The 19,847-nt window shown below is 54.2% G+C and overlaps 2 protein-coding genes across 2 annotated transcripts in view; one reads left to right on the top strand and one right to left on the bottom strand.

Annotated features, from left to right (window-relative positions):
- LZTR1 (leucine zipper like transcription regulator 1) overlaps positions 1–8,009 on the top strand; it is a 38,636-nt gene extending 30,627 nt beyond the window's left edge. The window contains exons 15-20 of the mRNA XM_050911369.1: positions 411–567; positions 1,745–1,871; positions 2,973–3,122; positions 3,337–3,442; positions 4,291–4,371; positions 7,203–8,009. Coding sequence (XP_050767326.1) covers positions 411–567; positions 1,745–1,871; positions 2,973–3,122; positions 3,337–3,442; positions 4,291–4,371; positions 7,203–7,319 — 738 coding nt within the window. The 3' untranslated portion in view covers positions 7,320–8,009. The remainder of the gene's footprint in view (positions 1–410; positions 568–1,744; positions 1,872–2,972; positions 3,123–3,336; positions 3,443–4,290; positions 4,372–7,202) is intronic.
- A 3,063-nt stretch (positions 8,010–11,072) lies between these two features.
- RNPEP (arginyl aminopeptidase) lies at positions 11,073–19,115 on the bottom strand. Its single transcript, XM_050911318.1, has 11 exons — positions 18,705–19,115; positions 18,387–18,527; positions 16,656–16,804; positions 15,932–16,048; positions 15,573–15,808; positions 14,871–14,984; positions 14,489–14,601; positions 14,008–14,116; positions 13,153–13,377; positions 12,404–12,546; positions 11,073–11,339 (listed from the first exon to the last, which is right to left on the bottom strand). The coding sequence occupies exons 1-11, from the start codon at positions 19,113–19,115 to the stop codon at positions 11,175–11,177; spliced, it is 1,923 nt and encodes a 640-aa protein (XP_050767275.1). The 3' UTR covers positions 11,073–11,174.
- Positions 19,116–19,847: the final 732 nt, after the last annotated feature.

Raw genomic sequence — 19,847 nt, 5'->3', positions numbered from 1 at the left:
TTCACCCTTCTAATTAACTTTTGGTATCTAATTGTATGAAGAGTTATTATGAGATAGCAACCAATCTTAGTTAGCTCCATGAGGTTTTTGGCGTCTCCCGAGATTCCTATTTTAGAAAGCTTCAGAGCAGCTAGATGGGAGACAATTAATCTTTTCCTTGTTATTATTTCTTAGTCATGTTTTTCTAGATACTTAGCATTGTCTTGAATTTCCTGTTCAAGTAGGGGCCTAAATGGTCACTTAGTAAGGAGGTCATTGTTTGATAGTTCCAGCTGCAGGAGCCATCTGGAGTGTTGTAAGAAAAGGATGGCTGTTTACACGTGTAACATGGTAAAGTTTATGTGATGCTGTAGAATGACTTCATACAGTAAACCGTAATTTTTTTTATTAATATTGTGGGTTTTTTTAAGGAGCATTGCCTGAACTTTGTGGTGAAGGAATCACATTTTAATCAGGTAATAATGATGAAGGAGTTTGAGCATCTTTCTTCATCGCTCATAGTGGAGATTGTACGGAGAAAACAGCAACCTCCTGTTCGAACACATTCCGATCAGCCGCTTGACATCGGTAACTTTTATGCTTTATAAAGTAATTAGTTGTGCTGGTTTTGCATTGCTAATGGTTTGTTTAGTGTAGGAAACAGCCTAGGAAGCAGACCACTGCAGACTGCCGATTCTCCAGTTGGCATAACTGTGCGTAGGCTGTTACCCAGGCTAAGACAGGGCATGCCAGTTCTTTTTCCAGTAAGCTTCAATCAGAACAGTATCCCCATCAAAATACATGAAAGGTCATGTTAAATGTAGTCGTGTTCTTCTTGCAATAAAATATCCTGATTCTTTGAGAAGATAAATAAACTGCACTCATGGTCATGCCTTTCATTTTCATTCTGTGATTGTGCTGGAAGGAGAAGATTTGATTTACAATTCTACTATGGAATTCATCAAGGACTGATTTGGGACTAGTCTTATCCAAGATTTTATCATCCTGACACACAAAAAAAGGAATGTAATAGTGAAATTTGCTGAGGCCACAAAGTTCGGAGGCGTTGCCAGTATTGATTTGGAATACTGCACAAAAATAATTGGGGACTGGAGAGAAAGATGGGGAAGCCAGTCCTGGAAGGTCAAGTAGAAAGCCTTTGGCTGGCATTTGTCCCAGGGAGAAGAGAGGTGCACCGTCCAGGTATGGCCAGCTTCTATATCCAGAGCTGGAAGGGTGCGAGAGACCCGAACATCAAAAAATTGAAAGATGAACTTTGAAAATGTGAGTGAATTTGGATCAGGCTTGCATGTGCTCTATTTCTCAGTTACTGTGTATTTTCAAAGGTTAATTAAAATGTTGGATAAAAGAAACCTTTATTGAGGATTTGGGAAAGCTTTTTCATTAAGAGACAAAATTTTATATTCCTGGTGGTTGGAAATAATGAAAAGGATGGGGAAAAATTGGATTTCTTTATCTATAGAGAACACCTTTCAGTGTGGCCACTGCCGGTGCTTGCTGTCAGCGGTTTGAAAGCAGAGCTGCCAGGTTTGTTTCTGGGATGGGCAGTAGGTAATGGATTGTGATAGGGAAGGATGAAGCTCATTTTGCTCCAAGATTATGAGGAAGGGCCTGCCTTAAACTCACCCCAAGGGTCCCAAAGGCAAGAGGGGCTGGAGCTATGGCTTGGCCATATGTTAGTTTGATAGTACCCGGTCACCTGGAACTATCGTGTCTTTAACTATTTCATTACGTTAACTTTCAGGAACATCTTTAATTCAGGACATGAAGGCTTACCTAGAAGGAGCCGGGACTGAATTCTGTGATATCATCCTTCTCTTAGACGGCCACCCACGGCCAGCCCATAAAGCAATCCTAGCGGCCCGCTCCAGGTGAGTCGCTGTTTACTAAAACTATAACAAATATTGTATGTGTAAAATGCAGTGCTGTGCAATCTGTGGGTCAGCTTGCTTTTTTTTAGAAGACAGGGAGGAACTTTGTATCCGCATAAAGTGTAGGATGCAGCTTTGCTCAATGACTGTAATAAGCCTTTAAGCAACAGTGATTAAATATTTTTTTTCAATTTGATACCCAGCAGGGAAAGATAGGAGGAAATTAAAACTGTAGAGATTCTCTAGAGGATGTGTAAGAAGCTGCACTGCAAGACAAAGAATCTGTAAAATAACAGGAAGGGAAAAAGGGTGTAAAACATAAGGCGGTTTCAGTGAAGTGGAAAGCAACAGATGTCCACTGAGGTCAGAAAGAGCCTTCTGATGGTGAACATCCATTTTGAATCACGTGAAACTTGAATCTCTTTCTCACTTGCTGATACTTAAGACTGGCTATGAATAAGCGTAACAAAAAATGGTACATAACAGAGACTTAGATGGCTCCCGTACTTTGTTGCAGAGGCAAGTAGTTCACCCTTCTGAGGATGGGTACTGTTCTCCCCCCTCAGTGCGTGGGTGAAGTGGCTTTGTGCTTCACTTGTGTGTTCTGTGTACCTGCACCTTTATGTTCTGCCAAAAATTGCGTTCACATAAAATTTCTATTTCAAATACTGTCATGATTTTTTTCCAGTCCCAGTAATAATATTCGGTATTAGTTACCGTGGTATTTTACCAGAAGCATTTCACAGCTCTTAAAACAACGCTGCATGATTGGCAGCCTGTAGATACCAAGGAAATTCATAATGCTTTAAGCTCTCTACTGGGTCTTATGCAAATTAGATGAAAATCAAAGCACCATGTGTCCTAATTTTCAAGAAACAGAGACAAATTTCAGGTAGTGCTGATGAAAATTAGGGGGATTATATTTGGAGTTCTCTCACAGGCAGACATATATGAAACAATAATTTAGCAGTGTTTTTGCCCAGGTTGTCACCTGAATTTGTTTCTTTGGAAGCTGCAGTGCTTAATAGCAGCCTTTGAACAATACTGGGTTAAACCATCTGTCTGCAGAATGTGTTACCTCAGTTTTATTTCCTTTTCCAGTTACTTTGAAGCCATGTTCCGTTCCTTCATGCCAGAAGATGGGCAAGTGAATATTTCTATAGGTGAAATGGTTCCCAGCAAGCAAGCATTTGAATCTATGCTTAGATACATTTATTATGGAGAAGTAAACATGCCTCCTGAAGACTCCCTGTATCCTTAAATCTAAAGTAATTGAAGTATCTGTCTGAAGTGCATGTACAGCAGCTCACCTTCCTTTTGCTCTAGATGGCCAGGCGCAACCTGGGAGGATTATTTGTCAGGGTTGCATTAACAGGCACTGCATTTTAACTTCTGTCATTGATTTGTATTTACAATCAGTGCTGTTACCTTTGCTTTACATTTTTCTCCTTAATGAGATTAATAGCTACCTCTTTGCTGCACCTTACTATTACGGCTTCTCCAACAACAGACTACAAGCCTATTGTAAGCAGAATCTAGAAATGAATGTCACAGTGGAGAATGTACTCCAGGTAATTGTCCCCAAGCAGCTTTAATTAGTCGCTTGACTTAGATACAGGAAAGCCAAAGGGTCTGGTCAAGTGGGTACTCCCAGTGCGAGGTTCACTGAGTCGCTTCCAAACTGACATCCACTGCGACGGCACAGAGCTTTCTAATGACAGTGGCCCTGCGTGGTTAACATGTATGTAGGAGCGCAGCCTTCAGCGGCTTTGTTTTCCTTATCTGCTTTTTGTGTCACTAGTGCTCCTGTGCTGAAGTGTTTAGCAGATATTGCTCAACTGGCCAACAGGATGTTCCTCTTGAGCTCCTCATCCCCCATTGTAGACCAGTGTTTCTAAAGGTCTTTTTGAGATGCACCATGTGCTCAGCACTCAACTCCAAACCCTTTTTCGGTAGACATTTGTACCAGGGCAAACGGTGATGTGCAGGTGATGTTAGTCTTGTTTTATCAGTAATGCTGACAGGATCTGGCAATGAAGTTTAAGCTAACAAGAAATATTCTGTGATAAGAAAGCCTACAATGCCATCTACTAGGTAGGCAGACTGAATGCCCTGCAACATGAGTAGAATCAATTCCAGCGTTAACTGCTTTTGGCTCTTGCCAGTCTCGCTGGGACGCTTCAGGGAACCTGGCCCTGAAACAGATCTGCAGTTTCCTACTGATTATCTCCTGAGGACTCCATACATTTTTAAATCCAAGGCTTATTTTTGAATAGTTCAGAAAAGATTCAGGTTTGTGATGAAAAATGGAGATGTTTCCCTAGCTCAGAGGAGTTACCTCCTCTGAGTCAGAACAGTGTTTGTGCACTGTACATCTGAGCTGTGCAGAAGGAAAATCACATCGTTGCTGTTGCTCTAGATTTTAGAGGCAGCTGACAAGACCCAAGCCCTGGACATGAAGAGGCACTGCCTGCACATCATCGTTCACCAGTTCACCAAGGTTGGTTGCATCTTTTCTGGGGCTTTTGAGAGCTGCTGTCCTCTGTCGCTGCGTTGGTTAAAGACACATTAATACAGGAATCCATTTCATTCTTTCTTATGTGAGACAGCTGAGAGCTGGCTGCGTGTTCCTGACACTCACCGATGAGTCTGCTAGGCATACTTTTCACACCAAAAATAAACGAAAGACTAGAACAGCCTAGTCTGGAAATGTGAAGACCTTCCAAAACAGAAGTTACCCAAAATTGCTTCCATTTCCACTTGTTCCAGCTGTTAATTTTGTGCCGTGTATAGCAAGATAAATTTGTTACGTATTGAGGGCACAAATCTCTCTCTCACTAGCGGTTACAAGTGTGCTGTTCATATTTCTCTTGAAGTATTCTCTGTCACAGATGTTATATTGTCATGTGCTTAAAAGGCAAATTACCATGTCCTGGATGGGCTTTCTGTAGTTTCCATGTTTTGATACGTGGGATGATGCATCTGTGATAGGAAAGGTCAAGAGCCTGACGTGCTGATATTCCTGTCCTCACTCGAGAGAATAAGGGTATTGTCATTTAGTTGTTCCTATGAGATATGATCCCTCCGTGAGAGTTTCCCAGCATGTCACCAGTTCATTGCACAACTTATTAGCATTGTTGAAATTGGTAGATAAATCATAGGAATTGGGATTTCTGGATGCTACACACTTATTGATAATAATTCCCTAGTTAGTATTCAAGTAGCTCCCTCTCTTTTGTATATTTAAACTGACAATCCTCTCGCCGCTGCCCATGGGGAACGAAAGCACTGCTAAATCCAGTTTATATTTAGAGATGAGACAGAGGGAGGTACTCAGACTCTTTATTAAATGCCCAAGTTGCCCAAGCATAATGCATTTTACATTCAAAAATAACTGAAAATGCATAAAAAGCTTTGAGAGGGGAGCCAGCATCCAGGAATCGCACTCCCAGTGGAGAGTCCCCAGCATGAGGTTACAGCCCCTGCCTTCATCTTACGTATTTTCTTCTGGCCTCATGAACCCTGCAGAGTGGCCCAGCTTCAGCAGGGGACGGAGAATGGTCCCACTGCGGGTTACAGGATAGCCTGGTGGTTGGGACATCTCCTGGGGCTTGGGGTCAATGCATGACAGTCCCCGAGAGCTGAAATCTCATGGTCTCGACTTCCCAGTGGAGGCCACAGGAAGACAAACAGGTTGGCGCGATTCTCACCAGAACGTACTGGGGGGAAACGAACGTTGCGACATTTCAGAAAAAGAGATTTGAACTGAAGGGCGTTACTCAATTGTATTCCCCTAACCAGAATATGTGGAAATGTTTTATATTTAAACTGTTGACTGTTAGAACAGTTTTCATCAAAATGTGGCTGGAAGACTGTCAAGCAGATGTGCACGAAGAAATCTTAATTATGCAATGTTTTTCTTTGGCCTGAGAGGCTTCAGTGTGTGGTTTTTGGCCCAGTGCTGGGTGGCTCTATGTGTGGCTGGGCACGAATGCTTGCCGTTCTGCTCCCTGGCAAGCCACAGGCTCTGAAGGGTGATTTGTTCTAGCTGCGCAAGCCTGGTGGGTCATCAAGGCTTAGGCAGGCCGGGTGTATGGCCATTGGGATCTCCTGTTCTTCCAGCTTGATTAACACTGTTCTCGATTCGGACTGTTAAGGAGTTTTCCCCACAGTAAGAACGTTAATTGAAGAGCTGTTCCCAGAGGTTCGCTAGTTTGGGCGATGTGTTTTTAGGCTCTTGTGTGTCAGTATTGTGCAAAAGCCCTAATAAAACTGCTGTTCTGAAGTGTTTGTACTGACACCCTGATCTGTTCCTCCGCAGTGCGTGCCTCGGTGCAGGGGCAGGATTCCCACCAGTGTTACGGGGGTCTCTTTCCCTCCCAGTCCTCGCGGACCCTTATTTTGGGGATATTATTTCAAGCACATGTCCTGAGCTCTTTCTGAAAGCATACTCAGCCGTTTGCTTCCTGGGTTTCAAAAGATGCTTGGGACATCTTTATTCTTTATCACGGTCAAGCTTCTTAGAGTGAGGTGATAATCTTTTATTAAATCAGTTAATACAGGTTGGGTAAGTGGAGAGGCTTTTAGGCAGAGTCTGCCTTCAAGGCTGGGCATGTATGTTAATAACTCCAGAAAAAGGGATTACTGGCTCGTTACTATGATGTTGTGGAGAAGGAAAGAATGTGTAGAGCTCCTTTTTGATAACAGTTGAGTTTCTGAACAATCTAAGAGCATGAAGTTTGTTGTAGATTCTCATATATCTGATGTGGTGAAGGTTTTTGTTAGCTAGTGCTCCAGTGACCTGCTGTGACTGCAGGAGGCATGCCAGCAAAACCAGCATGGACACTAAGCACGACCTCTCCTTAGGAGCACGCAGGAGCAAAGAGATCAGGTCCTAAGTCACGTTCTCAGTAGAAACACACAGACTTCAAAGTTCAGGGCTGTGCTGGTGCCCAGCTTTGCTTAGAGGAGAGTGCTTAGTTGGCATCCATTAGCATTAGAGTTGTCAATATAAACAGTAATTACACTCCTTTCTCAGAGAGGCAGTGCTGGCGTCAGCATTTCTGCTGTTCTCCGTTCCTGTCCCCTCCATGCAGCAGTCTGCACTTGGGTTATAAGCGCAAGAAGTCGTGACTGGAGCCCCCGTGGGCCATCCTCTGCAGCCCAGCTCCACAACCGTGATTTCATGCCGTACGTGCCCAGCCTTTGATTTGCCTGACCTGCCTGTTTCACGTGGGGTGGCAGGGGTGAAACGGTGATACGTCAGCTATGATTTGGGGAGGGTTTTAATTTCTTTCTTTTTTTTCTGTTCTGTTTTTCTTTTCTTTGAAGGTCTCCAAGTTGCCAAATCTCCGCTCCCTAAGTCAGCTACTCCTTCTTGACATCATAGAGTCGTTAGCTAACCACATATCAGACAAGCAGTGCGCAGAGCTGGGCTCAGACATATGACATGCTTTGGTAATCGAACTTTTCATTTGTTCCTCAAAAAAAGTAGAACTTAATGGCTGACTCTCTTTTTTTACCATTCCATACTGAGCTGCTCAGAGTGTTTACACAATATAGCAGGCGGCCCAGAGGAGCATGGACAGCTGACTTGCTCTCCCATGGATTTGCTTGGTTTGTACCTTTGTGGAGAAGGGTTTGGTCTCTGTTACGCAAATGTAAAATTGAAACCATTACAGGAATGAATTTATTCCATGTGGTTTTGGGAGTAACTAAGTTGAGAATCAAGCCCATTATTACTTTTATACTGTAAAATAAAGCAGGCATGAGTAAGAGAGTCATTAATACTTTGAAACACAATATTTAAAGAATGCTATTTAAAGAACTTCAGCTGACACAGCCAGGGGCTGTAAGGGGAGGTCAGATACAAAACTGGAAACAGAGCGCGTGGTGTTCGCAGTGAGGCTGACCGTTGGACCAGAAGGTAGTGACTTTTCAGAGACTCTTCATGGCATGGATTAAAAGATAAGCCCTTTTGCAACTGCCTCGATTGGTGGGCTGCAGGAGGTCCAGACCTGTGCTCTGCAGCAGGTCAGACTAGAAGATTACAGCGGTCCTTTCTGACCATCAAATCCATTAATCCTGTCTCGCTAAGCCTTTCTAAATCAATTTATTAATAAAGAGTTAACATCTCCTCCTGGCATTTCATGATTGACTTGGCTTTCATTTTGGAAAAAATTTAGCAAAAAGAGCTCCAAGCTTGATGAAGGTCACTTTGTTAAAAATAAGTGTGCTACATCTTGTTACTAATTTTATGCTGAAGTGTCTTCGTTAGTCGTTGCCTTTGCAGGAAGGTGAATGAAGGCAGAGCGCCCTTCCCAGCCAGTTCAGAAGCAGCTGCTGTTCCCTCCCGGTTGCAGCTCCCCAGTTCCCCGCCGTGCTGGATGCTTCCCACACTGCAGAGGGGAGAGGAGCTTTACCTCTCCCTGGCTGCTGAATGATTCAGCTTGGTCGGGGAGCGTCGGAGATCAGCTGGTGTTGGTGAAACATCTGCAGACAGAACTGCTCCCCAGCCCGAGAGCCACCAAGGCAGCCCAGAGGAGGGAGTGACACAGAAGCTGAGAATCAAAATCTTGTCCTGCCTTAAGCTGCACCAGTTGGCAGAGGTGAAGCAGAAGGCAGCGCTGATGTGGTGCTGCTCTCTGCGTGGCTGTTTGGAATGGCAACAGTTGGCTTGAGCTGGAGCGGTGGAAGATCCTTCCTGAGAAGCACAGCTGCCCTGCCCTTGTGTTTCCGCCCTTGCAGCCATAATTTTTAATTCAGGGCAGTGAAGTGTTGCCAGTGCAGTACGAGTTGTGAGCTCCTGTTCAGCATCCTGTAGCATGACATGCATGTGCGTGCTTTGGTATGCTGAGGGCGTTGCAGTCTCAGTGCAACGGAGAATGTGTCATTTCATTTAATCCAAGGGAAGTGCTTTAGGGACCACTGGATCTGTCTCCCAGCTGATGGCTTGCTCAGGTGAGTCAGACCAGAGGTGGCAGATGCATCTGAGAGCCAAGGGCTCATTTTCAACCGGAGGGATTATTTCCAGATGCCTCACAGGTAATGAAGTCTCTTGTCGGAGGTGATGTTAATTGTACCGACAGCCTGCGTGTTCCCTGGGAAACCAGAAGATCTGCAAATGGAGAAAGGTTATATGCTACAACTTGTAAGAATACTACAAGTTATTTTCAGCAATGCTGAATCCACTAGAGGACACCCATTTCCCAAACATGCGCAGCCTGGTTCCCTCAGTAAGGAAGAACGGGCTGATTTCAACCATGCCATAACCAGCCTTTTTGACTCCATTTTCTCAAACTATTTGGGGTTTGGAGCTTACTCCTGAGCCCATCTGCGAGGAAATGTGCAGCCTCTGCACCCTCTGAGCCGGGGCACTGCAGGCGTCTTTGCTTTGGAGGTGATTTTGGCTTAGTCCGGGCTCTAGTGACCATAGTGCTCGGTCAGAGTTGCATTGCATCGGTGAGATTTATTGTCTTAAAAATTGCGGTCAACAGCGTTGTTACATCATCGTCATGATTTGCCTCTGGGCTGCTGTTGTGCAGGGTGCCGTCATCGTGCACCCCTCCGAGAGAGGAGACAGGGACCTGCCCCGTGGGGGCCTGAGCTGTCCCCCCTCCTGCGCCTGGGAGCGCGGCGGGGGCTGCGGCGGGTCCCCCCGTGGTTTGGCCCTGCGGGCTGGGCCTTAGGAGGGAAGAGAAGTGCCAGGGCTGTCGGGGGGAAATGGGCCAACCTTCCCGTAGGATCAGGCGGATGCACGGCCCAAAAAGGATGGCCCCGCCCGCCCCGCGGGGCACCCCTGGGTTTCCTAAGGGATCTCGGGACGGGAGGTCCAGCAGGAGCAGCTGGTGTTGGAGGAGCTACTGCTGCAGGCCTGGCAGCAGGGCCAGCACACACAGTGGCATTAATTTGAGCTTTCTAAGGCAATTGGGTGTTCTCGTTATTGCCATCTCAGAGCATCCTTCTGAGACGGGGGCCTTGGGGGCCTTTATGGCCAGAAGGTTCCTGGGGTTACTGGTGTTAGTGCAGCCTTGGGGCAGTTTTGTACTGGAATTTTGGGGAGTGTGCTCATCGTATTCCTGCATTTGATAAGAAATAAGTAACAGCGTGGCTGTCTAGCTTTGTCTTATTCCTACAGTCTCTGCCATATGTAGGCCACGCTGGCTCTTTAAAGCCCTCAAGTCATGCTGTACTTGCACCGTTGCCCACACTCTGGGATTCATCCCAGCAAACTGCAAAGAGCAGGTCCCAGTAAGCACATGGCACCACCTCCGTACCTGTTTGGGCTTGTGGCATTTGCTGTCAGGGCCTGGCTGCTCACCGGAGCAGGGGGTTGATTTCCTGAAGGTGCCTGGCTAAAAGCCTGTCAGGCTGCGCAGGGGGCAGAGACCCCCCATCCATTACGCTGCTGTTCAGAAATCTGCTACTGTCACTCCCTGTGTGTTAGGTCCAGGTTTACGAGATGGTCTCAGCCCCCAACGGCTGCTCCCACCGGGCACGGGTTGCCCCGGGGCCGTGCAGCGAGGCCGGGTGCCGTCACCTCCTCCTGCCTGCACAGAACTGGGGGCAGGCACGGGAGCCCACGCGATGCTGCCGGTTTGCTGGCAGCTCTCTGGTGGGGCTTGGCAGGCGGCCTGCCCCTCTGCACAGCACTTGTCCCCCCCAGGAGAGGGACTGCTATGGGGAGAGCAGGAACAGCCCCCTTTCCCCGACCCTGAAGTGAGCCCCACTGTGATGGGAGGGCAGATGCCTTGGTGGATGAAGAGGGAGGAGGAGAAGCAATCCCCAACTCATCCTCTGCCTTCTGCAGCCAAGAGGTCCCAGTTTTGCCACTCCACTCCCACCACAGAGCCTGCAGGGCCCCTACAGGGTCAGGTCCCCGTGGTGCAGACAGCACCAGCCCGCCCAGGCAGAGGACCAGCTCCCCCATCCCCACGGCCACGTGGGACCCATGACAGCTTGGCAAGAGCCTGCCAAGGACTGGCCTCCTTCAGCTGCTCCAGCCCTGAAGATGCTAATGCCAGGCCCATCGCTCCTACGCCAACACCAGGAGAAGGCACCAGGCTCCTGGAGGGACCTGCACATCCCAGACCAGGGCTGGCAGGGTCCCCTCCTGGGGCACCAGCCTGGTTCCTGGGCAAGAGGAGCAGGGAGTCACACTAAGGCTGCCATGGGTCACCGGGAACAGGAAAAGCACGAAAAGAGAAAAAAATTACAAGCTTTAATAAGGAAATGTACAGTGAGGGAGAGAGCACTAAACCTGCCAGAGGGAAAGCCTGCGGAGGGAGCGGAGCCCAGGCTGCACTAGTCCTCTGCCACCTCCAAGCCCAGGATCTTCTTGATGTAGTTCTGGACGTTGACATGGAGCTGGGGGGCTGTGGCGGAGAAGGTCTCCATGGCCAGGGCCCGGGCTGACTCCGACCCGCCCCACATGGCACGGTAGAGGGGCAGGGTGTACTTCTGCTTCCCCTGCAGAGACAGAGCAGGGGTTACACCCCAGCCTCCTCCCTGGCTCCAGTCAAGTGAAGCCCCAGGAGCCCCACATCCCCCCCAGGGCACAACAACGCCTCCAGCATCGCCCTGCTCTTGGCCAGGGAGAGAGCACCGAGGAATGGGATAGGGTGGAAAATGCCACCATGGGCAGCCCTTGCCACTGCAGCACCTGGAGAGGGGAGACCTTGACCTTGGACAAGAAGTGGGCCCATGAGGAGCTCTTGAAATTCAGCAAGGCCAAGTGCAAGGTCCTGCACATGGGTTGGGGCAATCCCCACTATCAGTATGGACTGGGGGATGGATGGATGGATGGATGGATGGACAGACGGATGGAGAGCAGCCCTGCCGAGAAGGACTTGGGGGTACTGGTGGGTGACAAATTGGACATGAGCCAGCAATGTGCACTCACAGCCCAGAAACCCAACTGTATCCTGGGCTGCATCAGAAGAAGCGTGGCCAGCAGGTCGAGGGAGGTGATTCTGCCCCTCTCCTCTGCTCTCATAAGACCCCAACCTGGAGCACTGCATCCAGCTCTGGAGTCCCCAGTGCAAGACAGACATGGACCTGTTGGAGCAGGTCCAGAGGAGGCCATGGAAATGGTCAGAGGGCTGGAACACCTCTGCTATGGGGAGGGGCTGAGAGAGTTGGGGTTGTTCAGCCTGGAGAAGAGAACGCTCTGGGGAGACCTTACTGCAGCCTTTCCATATGTAAAGGGAGCTTATAAGACATAAGGAAGAAATGTTGTACGACACCGGCACAGGTTGCCCAGAGAAGTTGTGGATGCCCCATCCCTGGAAGTGTTCAAGGCCAGGTTGGACGGGGCTTTGAGCAACCTGGTCTAGTGGAAGGTGTCCCTGCCCATGGCAGGGGGGTTGGACTAGGTGGCCTTTGAAGGTCCCTTGCAACCCAAACCATTCTGTGGATCTATCAAGAGCAAGAGCCAACCCCTGGCCCTCTGGCACGGAAGGTCCTGTGCCCCGTGCCCATCTCTCCCCTGATGGCATGCTGCCGGGCACAGCCACCACTGCCCAGGGACGAACCTGGCTGTGGAGGAAGTCCTTGACCTTGCTGTACTCGGCCTCGAGGCTGTTCTTGAGGATGATCTGGCACCAGCGGAGTCGCAGCTCGGCGTTCTGGGCCTTGGAGATCTTTGGGTACATCTTGCTCAGCGTTTCCACATTGCCTGTGAGAGGGGGGATCGTCACCATCCTGCTCCCAGCCCCTGCTCCAAGGGGACCCTGCGAGCCCATCCTCGCTGTGCTGCAAATTCTCTGGGATCCTCCCAGCCTCGGGCCGGCCCTGAACCCTCCCCAAGCCTCCTGGCACCCCCAGCTCTGGGAGCATCCCAGGCACTCGCTGGCTCTGGGCAGGAGGGTGCCCATGCCTGGGGCCAGGCAGCCCTGCAGAGCCACATGCCCGGTGGCTTGGGATGCCAGCACGAAGGGTGGGGAGGCCCCTCAGCAAAGAGGGCAAGGACAGGTGAGGTGACGGGGAGGCAACAGCCCAGCTGAGCCAGCCTGGGGACAGCAGGGCTCCTCCCTGCCACTGCACATGTCCCCGTATGTCTAGGGACACGCTTCCCCTGGCTCTCCGCCCCCCACCACACTGATGGAGGCCTCCCAGACACCAGGAACCGCACTGCTGGACTGCAGTGGGGATGGGCTGATGGCCGTGCACCCATGCGTCCTGCTGATGTGTCCTCCTGTCACTGGCCAACTGGCTGGACCGGGGCACATGTCCCTCTGTCTCCTCTGGGCACCAGAGCCCCGGGAGGTGACCTGGCCCTCACCTTCTGGCAGGGGGGATTTCTGCAGGACCTGATCCAGGAAGTAGACCAGCTGGTACGTCCTCCAGGCCGTGATGTCCACAGCTTCGATCGCCTCCATGTTCAAGCTGTCGGCTGCCCAGAGCTCTGCCAGCTCATCTGCCGGCTTCATCAGCTGCTCCCCTGACGAGAGGTCGGGCAGGTAGGGAGGCCAGCCCGGTGTGTTCAGCCAGCGGTCAAACTCAAAGCCTGCAGTGAGGAAGGGAGGGAGAGCTGGGACCGGTTCTCTGAACCCCATGCCGGGCGCTGCTGCCCAGACATCCCACTGCCTTCTCTGAGGGCGTCCCCAGCACCAGCAAACCTGCCCAGGGATGGTGGCTCGGTGTGTGCTTGTGTGGTAACAGCCCTGCTGTCGCCAGCGAGATGAGCCGGCTCCAGCATGGAAAGCTCCTGCCAAGCCTGGATCGCCACAGCAAGGCTGAGCTGAGCCCGGGGCGCTGGCTGAGCCCAACCCCAGCACTCACCAGCGGCTCCACCAGCAAACACTCACATCCTGGTGCTAGAGACTCACTGGGTTGAGCTGTCTGTGGGGAAACCCCATGAAACAGCACCTGAGCACAGAGCACAGACTGGATTTGTACGGAAAAAAGTCAGGCTGAGCAGGCGCCCACCGAGCCCAGGTTAGTGCCCGATCCTGGGCCGGCCAGCGCTGTGGCTCCTCCATCGGAGTTGAGGCCAGTAGCGGCAGCAGTGTCTCCAGTAAAATGCACAAACCAACGTGCATGGGGTCTGCAGGGGACCCGGGACGGCTCCGACGCCCGAGGGGTGCTGGTTTGCAAACTGGTCCCAGTCCCCTGACCAGGAAGGCACCGTGCGGACCTGGGATGGAGTCCACGCCTTTCTCCTTCAGCTCCGGGAAGTACTCCAGGAAGAAACTGAGGGCGTCGTCCGCCGTGATGCTCTGGAACTTGAACCGGTTCACGTAGGCCTGCGGGGATGGCCGGGGCGTGATGCTACACGCGCTCACCCCTGGCAGCGCTGCCCGGCCCTCCCCATGCTCAATCTCATGGGGGCTTAGCGTTGCCGAGCCCATGCTGGCTCCCGTTCACCCCCCAGGGGCTGCCCAGCCCCCTGCATCCCCCGGGACACCTCTGAGCATTGCCACCACCTGCTGCCAGCGTGCGGCCAAGCTCTGTGCTCATCTCATTCCCCCCCATGAATGTCTCTATTTCTCATCTCCTCCTCCTCTCCCCAGCCACCCTGCTCAGCCCGTCCTTCCCAGGGTCCTGCTGTGCTCTGGCCTCCTGCCGCGGCGTTTTGTACAACTTGGCACCTCCACCCGGTACCTCCTCGTACCAACCTGGAGGAAGGCATCGAACTTGCTCTGGTCCCCCACAAGATGGGCCAAGTAGCTCACGAAGCAGTACCCCTTCTCGTAGGGTGTTTCGTTGTACGTGTCATCCGGGTTGACACCTAGAAAATGGGAAAACTCTCAGAAATCATCTGCCCATCTGCAAAACAAAACGGCCCTCGTGTGCACCGAGATATCCGCTTTCTGTGCTGGGTGCAAGCCTGTCACATCCTTCCTGGAGCCATCGCCTCACCTGGGTCCCACCACCAGCGCCGGTTTTATTGCAAGCCATGAAACACCCCAGCAGCGGGGCTTCCCCCCCTCCCCACCACCCTTCGCTTGCCCCCGCTCCCCCCAGCCGGCTGCGGGAGGACAGGGACGCCCCACAGACCTGGCTCGATGACCACCCGCAGCTTGTTGAGCGGATGGTCCTCCCCCGTGTTGTCCATGTGCTGGCGCAGGAGGGCCCTTCCCGTCGCAGCCTCCAGGCAGGTGTATGCCGAACCTGGGCAGAGACAAGCGGGAGGCGTTCGGAGACCCCGACCAGACCCCTGCATGCTTTGCACACAACGCGTGCTGCTACGGGAGGGAAACAGCGTTAGCTTATGAGCTGGGAGAGGAGGAAACCGATAAACAAGGCATTGATTGGGATGGCAGAGTTGCAGAGAGGTGTGGCAATGCAGCCCTCGGTTAGCAAGAGGCTTTTAGAGCCATTTAAATTTATCTGGATGCAGCAAACGGCGCCGGGAGTGCCTGAGCTGCTGGATGTGACCGTGTGTCCGGGGGGAGCTCAGGGCAACCAGTATCAGCTCCCCGAGGAAGCTGCGGGAGCAAGAGGAAGGCAAGATCGCAGTGCCCACGTCCCCAGCATGGGGCTGTGATGGTTCCATTGCTAACATGAAACCCCCGGGGCGTTGCAGGGTGCTGCTCTTCAGCTCTTCAGAGACGCAGCACAGGCTCCAGCCCCGCACGCAGCGCTCGGAGGAATGCACTGAGCCGCAGCATGCAGACCTCGGACCCGCGCAGGTCCTGCCTGCGACGGCACGGCCGCACGCGGGGACTCGGCACCCCACGGCCGGGCAAGGCCACGCACCATAGACCTCGGTGGAAATGCGCCTCTGGGCGTACATGGTGAAGCCCTCGTTCAGCCAAAACTCGCCCCACGTGGCATTGGTGACCAGGTTGCCAAACCAGCTGTGGGAGATCTCGTGGATGATGACGTCCACCAAGGAGCGGTCCCCGGCCAGCAGGCAGGGCGTCACAAAGGTGAGGCAGGGATTCTCCATCCCGCCGAAGGGGAAGGAGGGCGGCATGAACAAGATGTCATACCTGCCGGGGAAGAGCAGGCGGCTCGGGTCAGGCCCGCCTCTTCTTGCGGACACAGCTGGGGACAGAGGGGTGCTCCCTCCCCGGCCCCAGGGAGCAAAGCCCTTTGGGAACAGGAAGCTGTACCTGCCCCAAACGTAAGGTCCAAAGAGCTTCTCTCCAACCGCCAGGAACTCCTCAATCACCCCATCGTACTCCTTCTTCGCAGCCTCGATCAGGCAGGGCTCGGCCCAGACACGGCTCCTGGCCAAGCGTGTAGAAGAGGAAGTTTTAACCATTAGCGGACTTTTACCCTATTGCTTCGTCAGACAAAAACCGCACATGTTTATTCCACAGCAAAATAAAAGCCTGCTGATAAAGGAAGCTAATGAGACTGATAGTGCAAACTGCTGTAATTTCTTTCCTTGTCTGAATGTCAAAGGGCTTTTATATGGCTACTGTGACAGCCGGGAACCCGAACAAACCAGCGGCCTTGGGAAGACGTGGGACCCTCCATGAACGGGGACCCGCTGCTCTCATTCACGTGCACAGGGGTGAAACAAGCAGGGGCAGGGACACCCTCGAAGGCGAGGGGACCCGGCACCGAGGCTCTTCCTCACTCTGAAGAGCAAGAAGCACCCTCACCCAGCAGAGCCCGTGGTCTGATGATGCAGCACCACGTGCACAGCAGATGGGGGACTGACCTGGTCATGCTTACGGTCGGCGTCTCCACACCTGCCTGCTCTCCAGCACCCAGTGGTGCAGGGAGAGGCAGCAGGCAGCTGCCACGGGGACAGCACGGCACGGGAGCTTCACCGTGCAGCTCCCACAGCCAGGGCTGAGCGCTCGGGTCTCCTCCAGAGCCACTTACCTTGGGCCAACGTCGGCAGACACAATGTCCCCGACAGCCAGAGCAATCAGGTAGGAGGGGATCGGCTGGGACATCTTAAAGACGAAGGTGTTATCCTTCTGCTTCTCCCAGCTCGTGGCACTCATCACAGCTGTGAAACCCTCAGGGACCTGGACATGTAGATAAAAACGTCTGTTAGATCTGTAACGTACGAAGTGGCACGTCAGCTAACCCAGCCAGGGACGCCGTGATGTCTGATGGTGAACATGTCCCAGCACGCTGAAGGTGGCCAGGTCCGCGGGTACTGCAGGTTTTGGGGTGCAGAGCAGAGCAGTAATGCCCCGAGCTCCAACTCGGGACGGCAGCTGCATCCCTGCGACAGCATCACTCAGCATTTGGGCTCAAACACCGGCTGGGTGCAACACCGGGACACCAAGAGCTGCCCTGCAAGGTGCGAGCGAGATAAAGAAATGCTGGAGCTGCAGGTGCTGAAAGGGCAGAGGACGCAGATACTTCAGACACTGGCTCTCCTCCCCATTTCTTACGCAACAACTTGTTTTCCCTGTTCTCAAGCCAAAGTAGAACCCGTGGCCGATCCACTGGCCTGGCCTGAGCCCTGGGAGACCGATCCGGTCTCTCTTCTTCCAAACGTGGGGCAAGCCCCCGCGGTGCTGTGGGGAATACGGTTTTCTTGGTACAGAGCATCACGCCGGGGCTCTACAACAGCCGAGCCCTGCACTCACCCTTGGGGGGGGGGACTCTGCCGAAGCTTTAAGGGCAGAAATTAAAGCAAGAGGCAAAAATAAAAAATTCCCGCATCACCAGCCGATGCCACCGCATGCCATCAAGCCGTGGCTTGGTGTCACACTGATAAGCAGCCTCCTTTGCCCGGCTGGCACGCCGGGGCAGCCCCGTGCCGGTGCCACCGCGTGACGCCCGCACGCAAAGAAGGAATTTGGATTATTTAGGCCTGTTTTTGTACTAAACCTGGGGACCAGCGGCTGCTCCTTCCATCCTGGCAGCCCCAGAACCACCACCAGGACCTGGTGCGGCCCAGCATCACCCCCCTCCTCTAGCTGCGTCCCCCCGAACTCGGCTCGTCTCAGTCGCCCTCCTGCTGCTACACACGCCAAGAGCACGCATCCCACTGCCCTCGGTCTGCTACGGGGCAAAAATAGGGTTTTCTGTGATAATTAGAGGAATTACTTAGACAAACGCAGCAGCACGAGGAGAGCAGAGAGGTTTAAACACCAAGTTGATCCCAACAGTTAGCCGATATTTTGGCATCAAGCAGCAATTATTTCGGCCACCTCCCACTGGGAGAGAAGAGCTTTCAGCAGTACGGCCGGCACGCGCACCCGCTCGCAAGCGATTGCACAAAGTGGTGCCCAGTGTGCGCAGCTGGGGAGAGGCAAGAGGACCACTGGGGTCTGCTTGTGTTCATCTAAAGATGAATATACGAGAAAGATAGGAACATAAATGAATTATTTCTCAGTGCCTTCTCTGCTGGGGGCCTGTGGTAGAGGATTTGAAACGAGTGCGACAAGCATCGCCTCCAACGTGCTGGCGCTGCACAGGGGCCCGGGCAGTGTCTCTGATGTGACACCCCAACATTTTGGCACATCCTGCAAGGGAGCGGGCAGCTTCCCTGCGAGCAAACTTTGCAAACTCGCGGAGAGGGTTTTGCTCCCGCTGGGCGTGAGGGGGACGGCTGGGTCTGCACCCCTGCCTGCTCCCGGGGGCACCGCTTACCTTCACCGTGGCTGAATACGTGCATTTGACTGACGGGGTGTCGAAGCCGGGGAAGAAGGACCTGTTGAGGACGGCCTGGCCTTGCGTGTACATGTAGGGCTTCTGCTTCCCCGCCGTCTGCTCGGGAGCGAGCCAGCACACCTGGGGGAAGGCAGGGGAGAGACCCCCGGGTGAGGAGGCTGCTCGCCCATGGGTGCTCTCTGCTGAGGGAGCCGGGAAGGGGCTTCTCCCCCCGGGCGGGGGGGGGGGAGGCGGGGAGCTCTGCCCGCCCCGGGCGCGGCCTCCCGTCCCCTCAGCTCCGCCGTGCCCCCGGCTCACCCCGGGCCCCTCGCCCGCCTCGTAGTCGATCTCGAGGGTGAGGAGCTGCCCGGCGCGCACGGGCTGGGGCAGGGCGATGTGCAGGGCGCTGCCGTAGCTGGCGAAGGGGCGGCTCTCGACGGGCAGCGGCTGCCCGGCGGGGGGGCCGGGCTCCCCGGGGGTGCCGGGGGTGCCGGGGGGCGGCAGGAGCGCGGCGCGGCGCACGGCCAGGCTGGGGTGCGCGTCCAGGCGCAGCGGCCCCGCGCCCTCGCGCGCGCAGCGGAGCTCGAGCCGCGCCGTCCCGCGCAGCCGCCCCGCGCCCGCCGCCGCGAAGGCCACGCGCAGCGAGAGGTGCAGGTGCCGCAGCGACCACGCGCCCGCGCTGCTGGCCGAGGCCGCGTCCGCGCCCGCGTCCGCCGCCACCGCCGCCATCGCCGCTGCCGGGGGCGGGGCCACGGCGGAAGGGGCGGAGCGAGACCGGCGGGAGGGGGGCGGGGCCGGGCGGGGCGGGGCCGGGGGACAGAGCGGGGCGAGGGGCGGGGCCGGGGCAGCGGCGGGGGGGGGGGGGGGGGCCGGGGAGGGGCAGGGGACCCACGGCGGGGGCGTGGGGCGGGGGATCCATGGCGGGGGGATCCGGGGGATCTATGGGGGGGACCCATGGGGATTGGGGTGGGGTGGGGGATCCGGGAGAGGAATCCATGGGTCAAGGGACTCAGTCCTTGGGGGGCATCCGTGGGGCAGGGGTGTCCGTGGGGAATCCGAGAGAGGGTCCATGGGAGGGTCCGTGGCGGGATCCATGGGGATCGGGGGGGGGGGACCCAAGGCGGGAGGTCCATGGCGAGATCCATGGGGAGGGGGAGCGGAGACATACAGGGAGGGATCCATGGGGGGATCCAGTGGAGGAATCCATGGGTCAGGGGGGTCCATGGGGGATCCGGGGCGGGGGGGGGGGGGGGATGTCCATGGGGGATCCCTGGCTCAGGCTTCGCCGCCGGCTCCAGGCGCCGCGTCCCGGCAGCCGAGCGGCAGCGGGGGCCGGGCGGGGCCGCCCCGGAGGGACCGAGCGGGGCAGGGGCGGCTCCGCACCCGCCTCTCCGTGCCGGGGGCCCGGGGAGCCGGGGGGCCGGGGGCGGGCATCCCCGGGCAGCCGGGGCGGCGGGGCCG

The sequence above is a fragment of the Gymnogyps californianus genome, chromosome 27 (genome assembly GCF_018139145.2).
Source record: "Gymnogyps californianus isolate 813 chromosome 27, ASM1813914v2, whole genome shotgun sequence".
In the NCBI taxonomy this organism is placed as follows: domain Eukaryota; kingdom Metazoa; phylum Chordata; class Aves; order Accipitriformes; family Cathartidae; genus Gymnogyps; species Gymnogyps californianus.
The sequence above is the reverse complement of the archived record's forward strand: the minus strand, read 5'-3'. Positions and strand labels throughout refer to the sequence as shown.

Coding starts and splice junctions, on each gene's coding strand:
- RNPEP (XM_050911318.1), bottom strand. CDS start 19,115: ATGGCGGCGGTGGCGGCGGACGCGGGCGCGGACGCGGCCTCGGCCAGC. Junction 15,809..15,931: donor GGACCTTACGTTTGGGGCAG/GTACAGCTTCCT, acceptor CTTCCCCGGCAG/GTATGACATCTTGTTCATGC. Junction 14,117..14,488: donor AGTTCGATGCCTTCCTCCAG/GTTGGTACGAGG, acceptor CCATCCCCGCAG/GCCTACGTGAACCGGTTCAA.